The 21,701-nt window shown below is 40.0% G+C and overlaps 1 protein-coding gene across 2 annotated transcripts in view; it reads right to left on the bottom strand.

Moving 5' to 3' along the window:
* Nucleotides 1-21,701, bottom strand: part of snd1 (staphylococcal nuclease and tudor domain containing 1) — an 854,179-nt gene that overhangs the window by 808,609 nt on the left and 23,869 nt on the right. For both annotated transcript variants that reach the window (XM_043713955.1, XM_043713956.1), the window contains exons 3-8: nucleotides 20,282-20,402; nucleotides 14,462-14,543; nucleotides 10,099-10,259; nucleotides 8,126-8,217; nucleotides 3,883-4,041; nucleotides 1,582-1,688 (exon numbers count right to left, since the gene is read on the bottom strand). In XM_043713955.1, coding sequence (XP_043569890.1) covers nucleotides 1,582-1,688; nucleotides 3,883-4,041; nucleotides 8,126-8,217; nucleotides 10,099-10,259; nucleotides 14,462-14,543; nucleotides 20,282-20,402 — 722 coding nt within the window. The remainder of the gene's footprint in view (nucleotides 1-1,581; nucleotides 1,689-3,882; nucleotides 4,042-8,125; nucleotides 8,218-10,098; nucleotides 10,260-14,461; nucleotides 14,544-20,281; nucleotides 20,403-21,701) is intronic.

Here is a 21,701-nt window from a genome sequence, read left to right on the forward strand (position 1 = left end):
CATAAAAATTGAAAAGGACTTGGCATGGTACGCATCGGAAGGAGGTTTCTGGCGCCTGCAAGTTGAGAGTCGAGGGTCACAGTTTAAGAATAATGAGGTAGGCCATTTAGGACTGAAATAAGGAGAAATGTCTTCACCCAGAGAGTGGTGTGCCTCTGGAATACACTGCTGCAGAAATTGGTCCAGGCCAAAACCAGAAGGTGTTAGATTTAGATCTTAGGGGATCAAAGGGTATGGGGGAAAAGCAGGAACAGATTATTGAATTGGTTTATCAAATTGAATGACAGAGGTTCAAAAGGTCCAAATAGCCTTCACCTGCTCCTACTTTCTATGCTTCTATATCCAGACAATACATGGCTTGGAAGGAAACTTGCAGATTGTGTTCCTATGTATCTGCTGCCCTTTTCCAATGATGTGATAGAGCTCACAGGTTTGAGAGATGCAGTAGAAGGAGACTTTGCGAATTAATGCAACGCATCATGTCGACAATGCATTTTTCTCCCACCACTGGTGGAGGAACTGCATGTTTAAGGGTGCTGATCAAGTGGATCATTTTGTCTTGGATGTTGTCAAGTTTTTTTGCATTCATCCAGGCAAGTGGAAACTATTCTATCACACTATCGGCTTGTGTCCTGTAGATGGTGGTCAAGCTTTGGGAAGTAAGAAGGCAATTTATTAATTTGCAATCTCTGACCAGCTGTAACAGCACAGTAGTTATATGGCAGATCGAGTTAAGTTTCTGGTCATTTGCTCACCTTCATGTGTGTTGCACCTGAACATTAACCTCTACTTCACACAAATACAACCCATAAATATTTAATTTATGGAAGGAGAAGAAATAAAAAACCTTAATGATTTTCCACACCGTCTTCCAACCTTACACACCAGGCACCAACTCTGTGAAATAGTCCCACAGACACTGCTCACCTTCATTCAACCTACTCATCCATAGCTGACTATAGAGAAAGCAAATGATACTGCAGAGTTGTTAGGAAAAGTAAAGCACAACAGTTGGGTTTCTTTTATCCAAAATACATTTGTATATGATTCCCAGATAATGTGGCTAATTATTCCCTTCCTAGCCTATCAAAGACCCAAAACACTTGCAATGGCTTAGTGGTCACTACAGATACATGACCAAAAAAACACATTTAAAACAAGGCACAACTTGGATTGTGACAATTGCCTTCTAAACAAATTTTAGCACAATCGTCTACTCTCATCACCTGTACACTGTGCACACAACTTTAAAACTCCATTTGTTTCTCATCTCACATTTTTCAAATGATGCAATTGTTTGTACAGTGATCAAATGAAGTTTGAAGCAGAAGGGGATGCCAAACATTCTCCCTGCCCAATAGAAATATGGGCCAAAGGCAAGTACACCGAGTTAGAACACAGATCAGCCATGATCTCACTGAATAATGAAACAGGCTCAAGGGGCTGAATGGAACATAGAAACAGGAGTAGATCAATGAATTAAGTGCTCTCAGATAAATTCAGCATTACATTTCTGGCTAGCTCTTTTTGAGCTCCACCTCATATCTTCAAAACCGTAAGTCACACAATGAAACAATTTACCTTTCACTAGCTCTAAGCTTTTCTGGACCCTGTGTATAAACTGCAATCGACCAGTCAACACATCGAGCGAATCCTTCACGAAGCAGCAGCTCGGTTATATTACCATTCTGCGGATGAAATAAGAATTTTACATTTCTTTTTAAACAATAACATAAAACAAAACTTTTTTTCTGGCTTTGCCACCAAATAGAAGAGCAGGCAATTTCTTTTTTTGCCTTTGCTTGATGCAGACTCCTATGCGCCTCCAATTCATCCATAATCCTAATACAAACCAGTAGAATTAAAAGAAGTGGGAGGTTCTGTATTCATTAATTTCAGTCCTTTTAATTGGAACCAGTGCCATTAAATATTAAGCATGCCTGCTCTGCTCTTTTCTAGTAAACATGCATTTTCCCTAATTTTAATCATGCATCATCAATACTTTGAAGCAGATTATTTTTCTCTTTGAAACTAGGTTTTCCCAAATGCCCAAATGGAATAGCTTCAGCTGAGTTTTAATTTGCTTCTCAGTCAACTTCTCTCAGTCTAACATCATACTGGTGCAATCAGCAGAGATATCAAGCAAACATGCACAGCCAGTGCCCTAAAAATGGCTATCCTTGACATAAGTATAAACAAAAGAACTGAATTCAATAGGCATGGGGAGAGTGCTCACTGCCCACAAGATCAATATGCCATCCACCATAAAATGCACTGTAACAACAAACCAAGCTTCCAACACTTCACAAACCCACTAATCCTACTAGTAGAACTCTCAGTGCCTGGATTTGGAACTACAATCACTTGTTCGTTCAGTCAGTAAGTCAAAAACCAAAATTCTTTTCTCAATGGCATTTTGGATGCACCTACAATGGACAGACTTCAGTGGTTCTTGTCAGCATCTCACCAACACCTTCTCAGGAGTATTTAAAGATGAACAACAAATGCTGGCTTTGCCAATGTTCACATTCCAGTAAAGAATTTAAAAAAGAGATTACATATCAAAATATGAAAGAACACAGGTTCACTCCCCATAAAGTTTCACTTAGAAGAGTCCCCAACCTTAGGGGGATTCAGCAAGACAATATACCATGCAAGAGTTAAGGTTTTTAAACAATGGGAAAAAGGGGCATGGTACAAATTCAAACAACAATGCATTCCAATAGTCACCAGAGAAACTGGGTGGTATACAGTGTACACACATTCTTAACTAGTAGATAAAGCAGCCTAGGCTTATAATTTGCACAAGTCAATAAATTGATCATCATATCAAAATTGAATAAAGAGATCTTGGAGGGCAGGTTCATAGCTGCTTCAAAGTGGAGTCACAGGTGGATAGGATAGTGAAGGCGGCATTTGGTATGCTTTCCTTTATTGTCAGAGTATTGAGTACAGGAATTGGGAGGTCATGTTGTGGCTGCACAGGTCATTGGTAAGACCACTGTTGGAATATTGCGTGCAATTCTGGTCTCCTTCTTATCAGTTCAGAAAAGATTTACAAGGATGTTGCCAGGGTTGAAAGATTTGAGCTACAGGGAGAGGCTGAACAGGCTGGGACTGTTTTCCTGGAGGCTGAGGGGTGACCTTATAGAGGTTTACAAAATTATGAGGGGCATGGATCGGGTAAATAGGCAAAGTCTTTTCCCTGGGTCGGGGAGTCCAGAACTAGAGGGCATAGGTTTAGGGTGAGAGGGGAAACATATAAAAGAGACCTAAGGGGTAACCTTTTCACGCAGAGGGTGGTACGTGTATGGAATGAGCTGCCAGAGGATGCGGTGGAAGCTGGTACAATTGCAAGATTTAAGAGGCATTCGGATGGGTATATGAATAGGAAGGGTTTAGAGGGATATGGGCCGGGTGCTGGCAGGTGGGACTAGATTGGGTTGGGATATCTGGTCGGCAAGGATGAGTTGGACCAAAGGGCCTGTTTCCATGCTGTATATCTCTAGGACTCTATAAATATCACTTCAGAGAAGTTGATGGCTTCCACTCAACCATCCAACTAATCCTCAGAAATAGAACACAAGATGCAAGAGATTTCCAGGCATGATAAACAGACATTAAAAATGCAGGCCACCCACACTACAGCAAACCAAATGGTAAATGGTATAGGCTGAAGAATTACCCTGCACCTAATGTTGCATCCTACCAGAAAATATTTGATAAGTAGTACAAAAGGCTGCTTACTCCAATAACATGACGACCTTCTAAAGGCAAGGTACAAGTACAAAAACAAATCTAAATTTTGAAATATCTTGCCCTACATGCATAATACACACACATGAAAACTGCAGTTTCATTCTGTTGTTTGATAAAACTCACGGGATGTAGGATGGTTCCTAGAATTACTTGATTCTGCACACTTTCCAAGATGATCTGGACATCTCTTTGCAGAAGGCGTGATTCAGTAAAAAATTTTGCTTCTGCTGCAAATGGCTCTGGAGTTTCAGTCCCATCAGTTTCACGCTTAAATGTCGGGCACTGCGCAGCCAAATATATAAAATATTAGAAACTTCATGTTTACTAGTAAGTTACCACCCATTGTAGAATAAGCCACACAAAGCTGTTCTTAGTGCAATGAACTATTTGGACTTGGCAGATCCACGCAGCTGTAGCAATAACAATTCTGCAGACATTTCAGTCAAATTACTTTCAGGTAATCCAGAGAGGAATTCTGTATAAATTAATAAAAATAATTTTATCAATTACTTGGGGTCACGAGTTCAAAGTGAGAGGGGAAAGTTTTAGGGGAGATATACGGGAAACGTTCTTCACGCAGAGGGTGGTATGTGCCTGGAATGCGTTGCGGGGGGGGGGGGGGGGGGGGAGAAGAGATGTATCTAGACAGATAGATAAACAGGCAGGAGCAAAAGGATACAGATCCTTAGAAATCAGGCGCCAGATTTAGTTAGAGGATCTGGATCGGTGCAGGCTTGGAGGGCCAAAGGTCTGTTCCTGTGCTGTAAGGTTCTTTGTTCTTTCTTTATAAAGATGGGCTACATTACAGACATTGAGAGTTGCCAGTTTATCTCCGCTCGTATTTCTGAGATAGAGCATTGCAACTTTAAGCATATTAGCTCGGAAGGCACTCCAGTACAGTGCATTGATAGTGTGAGAAATGCTGCTTTACAGATGATACATGAGATAGGTCTATCTGCACCTTCAGGTAGGCATTAAACATTGCAAAAGGATAGATAACGAGACTAATATTGTGAAATTATTAAATGAGTCAAAAGGCACGGAGAAAGAATCACTCAACCCAAAACATTTACTCTGATTTCTCTCCACAGATGCTGCTAGACCTGCGAGCTTTTCCAGCAATTTCAGTTTTTGTAGCCTAAACCATTTACTTAATATAGTGTTTTTTTCAAACATCTAAAAATGGTTATGACGCAAAAGGCCATTCAGCCCATAGAATCTGGGTCGATGCAAGAGCAATTCACCTCGTATGTAAGAACATGAACAGAAAAAAGCACAGGCTATTCAATCCCTCAAGCCTGTCACGCATTCTATGATCATTGCCAACATGATACTCACCTCTTCAGATAATGATCCAATTGATTCCCTGCTGATGCACTCTATTGAATTTACCAGATTCTAATCACTTAATGCACTTTTTTTTTCATATCACCATTGATTATTTTGCCAATGACCTTAAATCTCTGGTTCATCATTCCAGCAAAAGGGATTTTTTCTGATCTACTTTATCCAGATCAGAAAAGTCGTGAAATTATAATCCATTAGGTTTATTTGAAATCACATGCTTTCAGAGTGCTGCTCCTTCCTCAGGTGAAGTGGAGGGAAGCACACAGATACAAAATTTAAGTGGAGAGATCAAAACATTGTACAAATGGTGTGGGTAGAATGTCAACAGGCTGAATAACAAATCTTTGCAGGTGATCAAAAGTGTCAGATGGTGTAGGTAAAGTGACAACAGCTGAATATCAAGTGAAGGGATCACCCACAATGACCTTTGTCTGGGTGATGCGAGAATTGACCCTAGAAAAATAACCAAGGAGTCCACATTTATGCCCGTTGAACAACACATCATGAAGTACTTTTGAGTAACCTGGCCAATTTGATTGTTTTTTTTTCCTTTAAAAGACAAATGAGCATATACAGTTATAGGAACGGGGATGGAAACAATTATTTCAGTTTAAAGCACAGACATTTATCAGCTTACCATGTCGCTTAATTTTTTTTTCTCTGCTAATGTTATCTTGTATTTAATAAATTGTTATTATAAAATCAGTATCTGAAAATTAATTATTCACAATGCCTGGGATTAATTATTCAAAAGTCTGGTTAGGAACCATTACATTGACTATTTGAGGGTCTTCAATCGTTTAATTTTACCGTGTTATAAATACAGAAGTAGAAAAGCTGATTTGGTTCAGCTGTTTGTGTCGTGACATCACCAAAATCTTGAATATTCCACTGCATTTCATCTCAAAATTCTCTTCTCTAGAGAGAACTTCCCCAGACCCTCCAATTTAAGTCCCTCAACTCTGGAAGGATTCTTGTGAATCTCTTCTGTGCCCTCTAATGACTTTATCTCATTCCTAATGTGAAGCCCCAAAACTAGGCAAATTATTCCAGTTGAGCTGAACCAGTGTTTTTAATAGAGGCGAAACATTATAAGCAGGGTCAGGAAGTTAAGTTCAGGTTACCATATGCTTTATTAACCATACTCTTAACCTGTCTTGCTTTTTGAGGTTCAGGTACATTGTTGGACAAACCGGGAACTCTTTTCATTCAATCCTGCAATAATTTACCAAAGTATTGAATAGTGCAATGTAAAAGGGTTTTATTCCATTATCAGGTCATCCTAAGCCTTGGGAGTGCTTAATGATGACAGTGGCAACTAGAAATGAAAAAGACAATAACAGGGAAACTATGGTAGAACTTATACAGTTAATGGTAGGGTCCTTTTGAAGGGGGGGGGGGGGGGGTCCTGAACAAAGTTCAAAGGATGCAGGTGCATAATTCCTTGAAAGTGGAGTCGCAGGTGGATGGTGGTGAAGGCAGCATTTGTCTTTATTGTTAGAACACAGAGTTTGGAATTGGGATGGCATATTGCAGCAGTACAGGATATTGGTGAGGCCACTTCCACAATATTGCATACAATTCTGGTTGCCCTTCTTCAGAAAAAGGCATTATTAAATTTGAGAGGGCTCAGAAAAGATTTACAAGGGTGTTTCCGGGACAGCAAGGTTGGAGTTACAGAGAGAGGCTGAATAGGTTGGGGCTATTTTCACGAGTGGAGATGGAGGTTTATAAAATCATGACAGGCATGAATAGGGTGAATATATCCATAGTCTTTTTCCAGTAGTGGGGGAGTCCAAAACTAGAGGGCATAGGTTTAAGGTGAGATGAAAAAGATTTTTAAAAAAGGATCAGAGTGGTAACTTTTTCACACAGAGGATGATGCGTGAATTAAACGGAGTGCCAGAGGAAGTGGTGGAAGCTGTACAATTAAAAGGCATCTTAATTGGTTACATGACCAGGAAGGGTTTCAAAGGATATGGGCCAAATGCTGGCAAATGGGACTAGGTGAGATTGGGATCTCTGGTTAGTGCAAACAAATTGGATCAGAGGGTCTGTTTCCATATTGTATGACGCTATAACTCAAAGTCTCTTGAATGGGATTAAATATAACTTCTGCCAGAAATCTACAAATGTGGAGATGATACTGACCCTCACTTCATAATTCAGCTTAAACTGTTCAATTTTGAGGAAATTACACTCCCATGACAAGCAACAAAAAATAATTCTCCCAAGTCACTTGGGTAATGTGTGCAATAACTGATCTCCACTATTCACTGAGTCACTGGGGCAGATATGTGCTATGCCAAATTTTATGATAGGTAAAGTTTGTCTCATACGATTTAACCATCTCGACTATCAAAAGTCGAATTAAGAAGAAAACCACAAATAGAATTTTGAAACAACAAAGGATTTTTTTAATGCATAAGTGAACAGGAAAACTAAAAGCCCATAGAAATGTTGGACTTATTACTGAATGTTATACATAAGGAAGATAGAGACTTTTCTACCAAAAGATCTTTTAATTTAACCTGAGCTTCACCATTTCCCAGTTCTTTGCTTTGTCAGGTAACAATCAATTAAAACAGAAAGTGTTGCAAATCCTTAACACATTAAGAAGCAACTGTGGAATGAGGCAGAGTTAATGTCAATAATAATTCATTTGAACAGATTTAAGTTAGCTATGAGGTAATCAACATGAAATGTTGATTCAGTTTTAGTGTTCCACTATATTTCCAGCATTTTCAGCTTCCCTGACATTACTAGTAGTTGAGGTATTTTACATTTGACGTGCAGGTGCTATGAATAACAATGTTTCAGGATGCTGACATTCTAAAGCAATAACTGACTTGAAAATTACCAACCATTTGGTAATCATGGGACTGATAGAGAAATCACTAAGCTCTACAGTGAACTTAGAACCTCCATGTCCTGGTTGGAAATAAACCGAACCTGCAAGTGTGGCAAATCAATACAGTTATAAATGAAATGCAACAGAAATCTCGTTATGTAAATGTACCTTAACACCAGAAAGCATAACTGTCACCAGGTAGTAGTCAGGCAGCAACAAAGCTCTCACAACACTCCCATCTCGCACATGCTCAATGACAGCTATACAAGAAAAGAAAAAGAAATCAGTTTACATCCTTTGAAAGACGGCACAAGATAAACTTGTATTAATTTGACATCTTTACTATGGAAAGGGATGTTTTCTCAAGACGACAAAGTGGAGCTCAAACAGACCCCAAGCCAAGAAATTAGCATTAAAAAGGTTGAAAGAAGTTAACTGACAAAAAGAATCAAGTGCTCCTTGAGTGTTTATCCCAAGGTAGCTTATCGCTCTATCAATCTATAAAGAGAGATTGGGAAAGTCACAAGAAGACAGAACCACAGCAAGGGAGGCTTGATAAGGTTGAAAAGGATGAGTACAATAATTACAAATGAAATTCAAAATGTAAATTATCAAACTTAACACTGTGACACTAAAATACAGGTAGCAATAAGAGAAAAATAGATGGGATTGACAATCAGAACATTTTGTTGGTTGCACTTTGAATTGGAAGCTGCGATAGCAAATGGAGCCCATGACTTAGCATTGGAGACTAGAATTGACAAAATCATAACGGAATGAGGCAAGTCTGTTTGGGGGGGGGGATACCCTTTGGAGAGTCAGTATGGACTTGTTGGGCCAAATGGCCTGTTTCCACACTGTAGGAATTCTATGATTCTTTTATGAATTTTGTAGGAAAAAGGGTAGCGAGAGCAAGAGATGGGTCCCATGGACAGAATGAATTTTGAGAGTTTGTGAAAGGAAAACACAGAGGAAGGCATGAGTTCAGGCTAGGAAAAGTGCAACTGGAGAGGAAGTTGACCCAGTAAACAAGTGGAAAGAGGAACATGGAGGGGGCAGTTGATTAGTTCATTTCAAATCTTAGTGACGAAGTAGTACAGCAATCGCTCAAAATTATTGTTACTGGAAACGAGGGAGAAGTAACTGTGCAGAATACATGCTCAAAAGAAACTGACATTCCCCCTTGTAATATAGCTTCAGTAATTTCAACTCCATTACATATTGGTCCAACTGCACGATAAAACTATGAAATGATAAAACAGCTAAAACAAAGCAAAGTTCTGTATAATTTATTAGGACTCAATTTCAAAACTTCATCCAAGTCCAGTTTTTAAAACATTTAATAAAAGGAGGTGACCAATAATTGAGCATTGCAATTCCAAGAGAGCTTCTGTACAAAAAGGACATAGATTCAGCATAAAATCAAAAACAAAGACAGGAATCATTCTTGTCTGCACTGGCCGTTAAAAGAGATATCCAATTATTCTAACACCCCCACTGCTTCCCTCAAAGCCTTACAATCTTCAATACAGTGTATTTATTCGTTCTAGAAAATAACTGTCTACTTCATCCACCCTTTCTGGTGTTGCACTCTAAAATCAACTCACTTCATTACTTTATCAAAAACCTTCATGACTTTGAACATCCCTATCAAATCTAAGGAGAACAATCCCAGCCTCTTCAACTGAGTTGGAGAAACAGCCATAAACCAGCTTCACAACAAATGATAAAACATCCACCTGCAGCCAAAAAGGTGGCTAGGTGAGCTTCTCCATAATCCCATTTAGCTACTGCTGCAGTAAGAGCTTCTACTACATGGCAAACAAGAAAAACCCATGTAATGACTCATATCCTTTGGGAAAAGCAATTAGCTTCAACCAAGTGTCACCTCAAAGCTGCTTTTGGGCATTTATTGCATAAGAGAGGAATCTCAGCTGCTGAGACAGATCCCATCACTGTTTTTGTTTTGTCAGTCTTTCAAACCAAAGACCTATAACAACAGAAAGCATCTTTTGTAAAGTTTAAAATATCACCAATTTGGTAATTAACTGTGACTTACCAAATACAGACATCAGTAATTGAGTACACAGGATGAAGCATCAAAACTTACACAGTTGGAAGAGTTAACCTCATTCACTAACCATTAACTGGTTTTTGATGATTAGAATCCACAAAATGACGAGGATTTTCAATAGTATACTTCAGATCTCGAATGGTATGTGAACTGCCTCCATCACTCCACATTCCTTTCTTCGCTGCTTTTGCTTGCTCCTCGAGTTCACAAAGTCTGGCTTGCTCAGGACTAAGAAAAATTTAATAGAATTAGCAGATGCAGGCTCAGGAAAGTAGAACTTCAGGCAAAATTTAGTCTACCATTTGCCTCTTAGGCCTCTGCTAACACTGAATGTTAAACAGAATCAATATGATTAAGCTTTTCTTGCACTTGATGGCTCAGGTTCTGAGTTCATGCCTGACCCAAGAGCCAGGAACACAAGATCCGGCCTGTCTTTCCAATAAGGTACAGATGGCAAGCTACATTCCCAGAAACACTTATTCATATAATAAGTTAAAATGAGCCACAGTCGGTCCCCTCAGGTGGCTATAATAAAACACCTGCCATTTTGAGGTGTGGAGAGGCTCATTTGAAGCGTAAGCACCAGCAGAGACTAGATGAGCCAAATGGTCAGCTTTTATGCTCAATTCTATGTAACTTGAAGATCTTCCCTGCATCAACCAATGTTGGGAATTCATTAGGAGGAAACTTTGCCACAAATACATACCCTATTATTGCAGGACAATACATATTTCCTGATGTTCTGTATGTTATAACCCAAGGATTTTCCAAGATAGTTGCACCAGAAAACCACTGAATATAATGCAAAACAGGACAAAGTTTAAAAGACTAATAAATTGCCCTTTGGTTTTTGAAATAACTGCAAAGGCCGGTATCCCCTTACCCAGTCATCCTTTGTTTACTTGTGCTCAGTACACTGGCTGTGGCCAGCCAGCTTGAAGTCAGTCACATGAACGGAGGAGATTCAAGTCCCTTTTTTTTGTCCTTAAAATAATCCCACACACTACTGCCAAATAATAGTAGCACTTATTTCTCCCTAGCACCAACGTCACGTGTGTGTAGTTGTAGGACACAGTGAAGAAACATTGAGTACAGAAAACTTTATTCATATCCCACCGCTAGAAAGAAAAAGCACCCAAGTGGCCAGTGACGAGGGTAGGGCTTAAATGAAAATCGAATTGGAGGGGAAATAAAACACTCGACCCACCACAGTGCCCACCTCTCCTGAAAACTCAAGGGTATTGGTAGACACTGCAAGCTCCTTCTCCAGGGACACCCAGGCCCGAACGTAACCATGGAAGAGAGGCAGGCAATTGGCCATAATGACCCCCCCAACACAGCCCACAGTCTGAACCTGTTTATGGCCAGCCTGGCCAGGCCCAGGAGCAGATCCAGGAGGAGATCCTCTGACCTGGCCTCCCCACTCTGCAATGGGTACCAAATATCAGGGGCTGAAGTGGAACCAAAAACATAAAAGATGATCCTTAAGAAAACCAAAAAGTAAGTGCATATGCCCACACCCCATATATACATGGACCATGGACTCCACAGCACCACAGAACAAGCAGTTGGGCTGGGTGCCCATGAACTACCGCAATCTACAATTGCACGTGACTGTTGTGTGCAACACCCTCCACCTCAGATCACCAAGTGAAGGGGGAAGAACTCCCATGTAGAGAGCCTTCCACTGGGGATCCCCACCTCCAGGTGGCAAGTGGGCAGGCCAACCTGTGTCCAGGCGGAGGATAAAGGAGAAGAGATGAGTGGTGTGCTGTAGCAGTCAGTACAGGGCCCACTGTTTCACATTCCTATGGGACACAACTCTAAAACAACAAAGGCAGCTCAGGTTGAGAGGCACAGGCTCCCACAGGACATAACTGAGGCCAATGTCATTTCATCCAGTCAGGGATACGCGCAGACGGGATTCCATCGCACACCTGAGTGTCCTCCGACTGGTGAACGATGTCGGGTCTGAGCACTGCCATTTTCAGGCATTGAATGGTTGGACAGGAATTGCTGATTGGGGTTGTTAACCCAGGCCAATCAAGGACCGCATTCAAAAAGGTCCACCTGTTTCCAATCACTACAGTTTTCTAAATGCTGAACATATTTCTTGCCCTTCTTTGCACTCAGGTTTTAAGCAGGTATGTCAAACTTAGTTGCTGGAAATCACAGATCATGCACTCTTTGGCCTAATAGGGGAACTGAAAGCAAGTTAGCAGTAGTGGTGAGTCAGAGTCATGGAGATGTACAGCATGGAAACAGACCCCTCGGTCTAACCCGTCCATGCCGACCAGATATCCCAACCCAATCTAGTCCCATCTGCCAGCACCTGGACCATATCCCCCCAAATCCTTCCTATTCATATACCCATCCAAATGCCTCTTAAATCTTGCAATTGTACCAGCCTCCACCACTTCCTCTGGCAGCTCATTCCATACACGTACCACCCTCTGCGTGAAAAGGTTGCCCCTTAGGTCTCTTTTATATCTTTCCCCTCTCACCCTAAACCTATGCCCTCTAGTTCTGGACTCCCCAAACCCAGGGAAAAGACTTTGTCTATTTAGCCTATCCATGCCCCTCAATTTTGTAAACCTCTATAAAAGGTCATCCCTCAGCCTCAGACGCTCCATGGAAAACAGCACCAGCCTGTTCAGCCTCTCCCTGGAGCTCAAATCCTCCAACCTTGGCAACATCCTCAAATCTTTTCTGAACCCTTTCAAGTTTCACAACATCTTTCCGATAGGAAGGAGACCAGAACTGCATGCAATATGCCAACAGTGGCCTAACCAATGTTTTGTACAGCCGCAACATGACCTCCCAACTCCTGTACTCAATACTCTGACCAATAAAGGAAAGCATACCAAACGCCCTCTTCACTATCATATCTACCTGCGAATCCATTTTCAAGGAGCTATGAACCTGAACTTCAAGGTCTCTTTGTTCAGCAACACTCCCTAGGACCTTACCATTAAGTGTATAAGTCCTGCTAAGATTTGCTTTCCCAAAATGCAGCACCTTGCATTCATCTGAATTAAACTCCATCTGCCACTTCTCAGCCCATTGGCCCATCTGGTCCAGATCCTGTTGTAATCGGAGGTAACCTTCTTCACTATCCACTACACCTCCAATTTTGGTGTCATCTGCAAACTTACTAACTGTACCTCTTATGCTCGCATCCAAATCATTTATGTAAATGACAAAAAGTGGCAGGTGGGAATGTGACCCTGCAGCTGGACAGAAGGAAATGCAAGGTGACAATGGTACAGAGGTTAGGAAGTGGGGAAGAGATGGTAGTGGATTGAAGAGTGGGGGAACAAATGTCAAGACAAACCCCACTTTCAAGTGCTACTCAAAGCTCAAGTGGGAGATAAAATGCAATCTGCCTTGGCCAAGTTACTCCAATAACCAAACAGCCAATTAACACACACTGCCTTGACTCTTACAATTAAATAACAGTTGATTGAGATTCCAAAGGGGTCTATACACTTATTGCACTGCATCTTAAAGGTGGAAGTCTTGCATCAAACTGGAAGGGAGAAAATTAGAAGGTGAGACAAAGTCATCAGGCTGCAATGTTGTGCAACACCGGTGGTGGATGCTGAACTGATCCTTACCCCACACCATCAATTTCCTGTATAGTGAGGTTTCCAATTTCAGCAAAATCATTAGAGATGACATATTCCTACAGGAACAGGGAAAGTCATCATCACATGAGACAAGCTACACACTGTCAAATATTTGAGATCATATCAATACTCTCAGCAACAAAGTTGCAGATCAGTGATAGGGTGTTGCAGATTATTACAGACAGAATTAGCAAATGAGAGCTAACCAGGAGTTCTTCCATCAATCTGATTTTGAAATCTAATGGTCCCCTCAAATGATCCCCTCAGAGTCAAAAGGCAGCAAAATAGAATTACCAACATAAATATATGTATACTCTATTGTTTCCATTCAAATTTAAAAGAGATCTCAGCAAGCTTTAATTTACAAGGGGTTCCAACTTGGTCAGTCTCAGAGATCAAGGGATATTAATGCTGTTAGATCCCATAGGTTGCAGCCAGAAAAAAATGAACCTGGCGTGAACTGGGATGCAGTGGTAATGATAGGGGGATCACTGTTACAGCAGTGTCAACACATTTTATCTTCTCCACAACTCAACACCTAGAATTTCCAATGCAACCATATTCAGCATGACGTTCATCAACCCAAAAACAAAACATATTTGGAGAAAGGACAAAAGCTAAACTGAGGGGCTAGGTTGGCATTTCAAGCCAATGGTCATCATATCATTGTTTTGTTTTAATCTTGTCCCTGGTAAGTTAGCACATTTGAAGGTCGCTATAAATTATGGAGGAGAAGAAAATTACAGAAGATATTTTCAATTCCTTCCAATTCAAAATTTCTTTTAAAAAAAAAACACTTACTTTGTTCCTCGAATCCCTTCCCGACGAACTGAAACCAGTCCCTCAGCTAGCAATGATTCTGCAATGTTCTCCCCAGTTGTATCTGAATTACCAGAAGAATTACATTAGAGGATGAGTTATAGCCCAGTGATTCAGAAAACACAAAACAGTAATCGAGAAACCAAGTAACAGTCTTGCATGAAGATTCAATCAGAAATGAGATGAAGCAGTTAATACAATCAGAAATTTCTAGATTGGGTTGCTTGAGTTAAAGGTTACAATACATCGATTAAGATGGGTGTGTGGGAAGAACTGATTATGTGCCAAATGGCCAACGATTGTTTATGCTGTTATTCCAAGTAAACAGACTTATAAAACAAATCTACTTTTGTATCAAGTGCCATAGTAATAAATTTTAAAACTTTTGTATCTGGAATCTATCAATGAAGCAACAAAGCTACATCTAACAACTGATCCGCATAATAAACTCAAGTATAGCAGACACCTTGAAACTAGAAACAGTAAATGAGATAAGTCAAGAATTCCAACCACACACTATACCACAAAACTGAAACTCAGTGAACACCAAATATCAAAACTTTAAAAGCCACGCAGTTTTCCATCTGGAGAAAAGGCAAGAAAATTATAGTGCATTAAATCAGCAACAAAACCAGAAAAATTGTGATGTATGCTCAATGGGTAAGTGGAGTTGACAAAAGCCAAGACACACTGTCCAGGTAAATTGGAACCTGGGACAGAAGGCAGACATTTAAACTAGGAACAAAGGATTTCCCTGGCCATTGCGCATATGCTTGGAGTGCATGAAAACTAGCATGGTGTCTGCTCTCCAATTTTTTCTATTTTTAAAACAAAAATTGTGCTCAATGAGATCCTCAGTCTCAAACAGAAAGATCCACACCAGAAATATTGAATTTAATGTCTGTAATAGTACCATATTAGCATGTTTCCAGCAGTTCATTTTTTTTAAACCTGCCTTTTTATATATAATTCTGTCTCTGTCTTAATCAGATTCAGAGGTTGATTAGAGATTAAGAATGCACTTAGCATGCTTGCCTTCAATGCTCAGTCCTCTTGAGTATAGGAGCTGGGGCGCCATGTTGAGGCTGTACTGGACATTGGTGAGGCCTTTTCTGGAGTACTATGTGCAGTATAGTCATCCCCCTTACAGGAAGGGCATTCTTAAATTGGAGAAGGTTCAGAAAAGATTTACCAATACGTTGCCAGAAATGGAAGGTGTGAGATATAAAAACAGATTGGAAAGACTGCAGCTTTTTTTCACTGGAGGGTAGGAGATCCACAGGTGATTTAATTGGAGATTTATAAACTCAAGAGGGGCATAGTTAAGGTGAATGACCAGGGTTTTTTCCCCCTAGGGTGAGGCAATTCAAACTTAGGGGGCATACTTTTAAGGTGAGAGAAGGAAGATTTAAAAAGGACATGAGGGGCAACATTTTTTTTTGGGTTTGTGCTTGAAACGAACTGCCAGAGAAAGTGGTGAATGCAAGTACAGTTACACAATTTAAAAGCTACTTGGATAGGAAAGGTTTGGATGCCAATGGGCCAAGTGCAGGCAGGCGTGACTAGTTTAGTTTGGGAACATGCTCGGCATGAATTGAATGGACCAAAGGCTCTGTTTCTATGCTGTATGACTATGATTGCTACAAGGAAACTTTTGTACCATGTACGGTTTGTTTTAGGAAAATAGGACTAAGAGTAGGTCACTCAGCATGGAGCTGCAAAGCTGCTCCTCAGACAAATTACTACACTGAGGAGAAAACTTTCAGCATCTAGCCTTTGCTTTGGGGTAACAATATTATTATAGCAACTCAAGTAAAATAGACCATAATTTTTTTATGTCATCTGAAATAGGAACTTATTTCTTTAAATGGCACAGGTTTATTTTTAAATAAACTATATTGCAGTTTCAACAGAAATATCAGGTTGAACAAAGCATCAATGCATTAATCTTTTAGGCTCCAGTGATACCCTTTTTACTTGTTCATTCATGGGATAGGGACATCACTGGCTGGGCAACAATTATTGCTCATCTCCAGTTATCCTGTAAAAGGTTGTGGTGAGCTGAGTTCTTGAACTGCACCTACTATGCTGTTGAGTTTGAAGCTTTTGATTTGATGAAGGAACATTGCCACAGTTCCAATGAGGATGGCATGTGGTCTGGAGGCGAACTTGCAAGTAGTGTGGTCTGATATACCTGCCACTCTTTTCTTTCTAAACAATAAAGCTATTGAGCTTAGAAGGAGTGCATCTTGTAAATGGTACATAATGCTGCCACTGTGGTGAAGGGAATAAATGTCAAAGGCAGTGGATGGAATGCCAATATCACAGGCTGCTTTCCCCTGGATGTTGTCGAACTTCACGAGTGTTGTTGGAGCTGCACTCATTCAAGCAAGTGCATAAATTACATAATACTCCTTGTCTCCCCAATATTTGTCCACCATCTACAAGACACAAGTTAATTGCCGCACAATTAATTCCTAACCTCTGATCTGTTCTTGCCGTAGAGCATTTAAATGGTTGATCCAGTTCAGCTTCTGGTGAATGGTAACCACTAGAATATTACTAGTGGAAGATTCAGCATGGTAACGGCGCAGAATATCATGGAAAAGCAATTTGAATCTTTTGTGACCAATGAGCCCTTAATCTTCTTACCAGCAGTGCAGCCCTCCAATGCCCATGGAGGTATGGTGACTGAAGGAACTAGAAGTTAATTACGTGATTGGCATACCAATGCTAGTCACTGAGCACAGAACATCAGAGGAGCTGAGAGGGAACAATGCTTATGACATCACTTGGCACTTGTGGGGTTTGGTTATTTCTTGGCACTCATGATCTGAACAGCAGTCACTATCAATTCACTTCTGGAGCTCAGCTCTTTTGTTTGTGATCAAACCAAGACTTGAATGAGAACAGGAGCAGAGTTTTGTTGGTGGAACTCAAACACAGCTTTAGCAAGCAGCTTTTTGCTCAGGTAGGTGAAGCTCGGTAGCAGCCCCTTCCACTCTTTGCTGATGATAAATTGTAGAGTTTACTGTAGGCTGATAGGGTGGCCATTGGCTGGTATGAACTTGTCCTGCTTTGTGAATGGGGCATAACTAGGCAATTTTCCACATGCCAGGTAAATTACCAGGTGATCATCTTGGAGCACAAGTCATGAAGACTATTGTCAAAATGTGGTCAAGAGCTATAGCCTTTGCAGTATCCACTGCCTGCAGATGTTTCTTTGTCACATGGAGTGAATCAACTTGGATGATGACTGGCATCTCACAAGGATGCAGAGATGGGTTATCCACTGGTTGAAGATGAATGCAAGTGCTTCAGCTTGTCTTTTGCAATGATGTGTTGAACCCCTTCAGTGAGGAAGGGAATATTAGTGGAATCTCCTCCTCCAATTTGTTTAAGTGCACATCACCATTCATGTCTGAATGTCACAGGACTGCACAGTTTAGATCAGTTCTATTGATTGTGGAATTGTTTAGCCTGGGATGTTAACTTTGATATATAATAGTGTAAACTGTATCAAAAAGGGAAATACAAAATATGAAGCTCCAAAACAAGGTGCCAAATGTTGACTATTAATTACAGCATAACTCAAGTCAGGATGTTTTCGCAACCAAATTTCCAGCCTACTAGAGAAGGCAAAAACATAGTTTTTAAACAATTGGATTCATGATTTAATTTAATGGTTGGGTAAGTGAAAAATAAGCATATTTCCAGGTAAATATGGATTCCACAAAGGAAAAAGCTAAAACAGCAGCTCAGAACAAATGTCAGTGAGTGACCAGTTAAAGCAGAATGTAGCAACTGTGCAAGAAGCATTTGAAACATAAACAGAAAATTATGGCAACATTTAGCAAATAATGCAGCATCTATGGAGAAACAGTTAACATTTCAGGTCAATGGCCTTTATTCAGATTTGGGAAAGGTTAAGAGGTGCAATAGTTTCTGAGCAAGAGGTGGGTAAGACGAGGACAAAGGATGGTCTGCAATGGTGATAACAAGAATGACTATCCTTTTGAATCCGAATCATGTCTCATTCTTAAAAAAAAAACTAAAAACTTATTCTTTACATTTATTTCATTCATTTGTGGGATGCGGTTGTTGCTGGCTGGCCAGCATTTTTACCACCAACTGCAGAACACAGTTGAGACAACGACATTGCTGTGTATCTGGAATCACATGAAGGCCAGACAAGGTGAGAATGACTAATTTTCTTCAGGGAAGGAAATGTGAGCTAGAAGAGTTTTTCTGACAATCGACAATGGCTTCATGATTATTAAACTCTTAATTCCAGATTTCATTTTAATTGAATTCAAATTCCAACTGTCATGGTGAGATTCAAACCCAGGTCCCCAGGATAATTCCTGAATCTCTGGATTAACAGTCTAGCAATAGTAACACCAAACCATTGTACCCCCACCTCGCCCTCCCTGCCTCACCCCCATTACTGGCATGGCAGATGGTTATCAAAGAATTATTGTAAGTGCTCCTAGCTATTGAGGATACTCAGAATCTGAAGACAAGAAATGTAAATTATAGTTAAAATCTGATAGACAATAAGGTTACTGAAAAAGTTACTTATCAGAATTACCTGAACTCTTGACACAGAGACAAAGATCAATGTTTTATTTTCATAGCAAAGGAAATCAAATTTTTAGATATGACATTACTTCCGTACAACAGCGAAAAGGAAGTGCCATTTATACTGGCATGAAGAGCAATTAAACTCATAGGTTTAATTTCTTTTTTGTACTGGGCGTTATAAAGAGGGAGACTGGTTTTAAATTTATTTTTGAGATTTTTTGGTATGAGAAGTCTGGAGGCCTGTTGGTTTGCATGCATTTTAGTGAGGTTTCACAAGCCTTGAAGTGAACAGATGGGGGCTAATAGTTAAATGAGGGAAAAAAGGTAAGTTAAGAAAACAACTGTGCTGTTACCTAATTACGAGTCCAGGGACACACAAAAATTCAGAAGGGAGTTAGCATACATGTCAAAGCATGAAGGCTAAAGTCATAAATTCCTTGGTAAGCAATTCTACAAAAATATTAGACTCGGTTGTGTTTATTCTAAAAGTTAAAGGAATAGTTAGTTTTGCTTGCAGTTTGAGGTGACGAAAAATCAAATAGTGAGTGAATGTGTAGAAACATGGTGGAAAGAAACCAGGTGCAAATAGGGCCAAAGAGTTATACAGCACAGAAACAGACCCTTCGGTCCAACTCATCTATGCTGTCCATGTCTTAGCTGGGTTTGTATATTTGCAAATGTATTGTTGGAGTTTAAGGAATAGCATAAGCTTGAATCTTTGTCTGGTGTTGATCATTAAAACCTTTCAATCTGTTTGACTAACTTACTGTCGTTCACATCTTCCTTAATCTGTGTTTTATCTTGCGTAAATGCACACGTGCAGACCAACATTCAGCTGTACAGTATCTGGGAGGCTCCCCATATAACATTAGCATGCAGCTGCAAAGCTTTCATTTCTGGAGGCTGCCACAGCACCGAGACCTTGGATTTCCATGCAGCAGCAAGAGAAAGTAGGGTAAACATTGCCGGAAATTCTTGTGAACGTATTCAGTAACAAACATCCAAACTTAAAGTTGGAGTTGAGAAAGCCAGGTTTCAATCAGGGGTCTGCCCTGTCCAGTACTAAAAGCAACTAGATCATAAAGGTCACACACACCCAAGGATTGAGGATAAATTCCCCAAGTAATGATCTTCTCTTCTCCAAAACATTATGACAGAGGCAGAGACTTGATGTTCTTTAGTCAAGATCAGAGCTTGAATAAAGAATAGTTCACTAACCTCTGCCCAGGTAAACCATTCCATATTCACGACCCTGGGGAGTCTTGTACTCCACAGTGAAACACACCTCCTTTCCAATCAGTTTCTTCCTGAGAAACTCTCGTGCTGGCCAAGCCCAAGGCTGCAAAGAGAAGTAAGTAAGTGTATAACAAATTTGTGGAACAATGAAGTTGCAAAACCAAAGTACCACAAATGCTGGAAATCTGCAACAGAAAATGCTAGAGAAACTCAGAACTGGCAGTATTTGTGGACAGAGAAGCAGAATTAGCATTTTGAGTTTGATACGACTCTTCTTCAGAACCGAACAGACATACCAGAATTGAAAGGTTATCTCTCTTTCTCTTCATATATGCTGCCAGACCTACTGAGTTTCCTCAGCATTTTCTGTTTTAGAACAATGAAGCTAAATGAACAACATTAACAGATGTAATTGACATTAAAAGGGAAAGGGGAACAATAATTCAATTAAAATTGCTGAAATTAAATCAGACAGACATGTTAGATCAATGTTTATGGTTTCTATAAAGTGGGCATTGAGCAAAATCTACATGGCAAACTCTGACCAGTAATTCTCACAGCAAACAGCATTTGTTCATTAAAGGGAAGACAGCGTTCTCTGAACTTGGAAGACAACAACAGTCAATTATCAGCATCAGTCTCGCTCATTTGCATTAGAAAGTAGCAGGTTTAAATCTAAGATCCAAACATAAGTTCAGTTGATGTATATTTCAATCTTCTTTCTCAATTAAGAGCATTGATCGTCCCACGAGTGTGCGCATACATTTACAAAAAAAGGCTTTAACACTTTACTACCTCTCCTGTATTGCATTTAGCTGTCAGCAAAAAACTTCCAAAAGGAATAAGAAAGCACATCAATGCAAAATACCTCAAAAGTCATTGATGTGGCTTCAGATGATAATACAGCCCCCCAAAGGAAAATCTCAATCACAAGATGAAAAAGCCAAACAACTATTCTATAACATTGCCCAAAACGTAACAAACCAATTCAACTATTTGCTGCATTTAATCAATACCACTATATTGAGCAATTAAATTCTATAATAACCTTAACAACAAATATCAATAATAATCTGGTAGTACAAACTTGGATTGCTCAAAATCATTTGCCCATAGCTTTTTATTTTGCATGCATCAGAACCATTCGTGAGAAAATCAATTCATGGCAAAACCAACATTCATACAGTTAATTAGGACAGTGCAAGTACAGACTTTGCCTGATTGAGGCAAAGATCAAGTGAGTGCGTAAGATAATTTGGTTCAAAGGGAGAATGCCATGCAAAGCAGGAGTGAAGTATTTGTAATAAAGTTTAATGAACTAAATAAGTCTCCAGAGGTCAAGGTAAGCAGCAGAGGATAAAAAAAAAGGTGTGGATCAAGAGCCTGCAGTGAGAGCAATAGA

This window comes from Chiloscyllium plagiosum, chromosome 23 (assembly GCF_004010195.1).
Source record: "Chiloscyllium plagiosum isolate BGI_BamShark_2017 chromosome 23, ASM401019v2, whole genome shotgun sequence".
NCBI classification, from domain to species: domain Eukaryota; kingdom Metazoa; phylum Chordata; class Chondrichthyes; order Orectolobiformes; family Hemiscylliidae; genus Chiloscyllium; species Chiloscyllium plagiosum.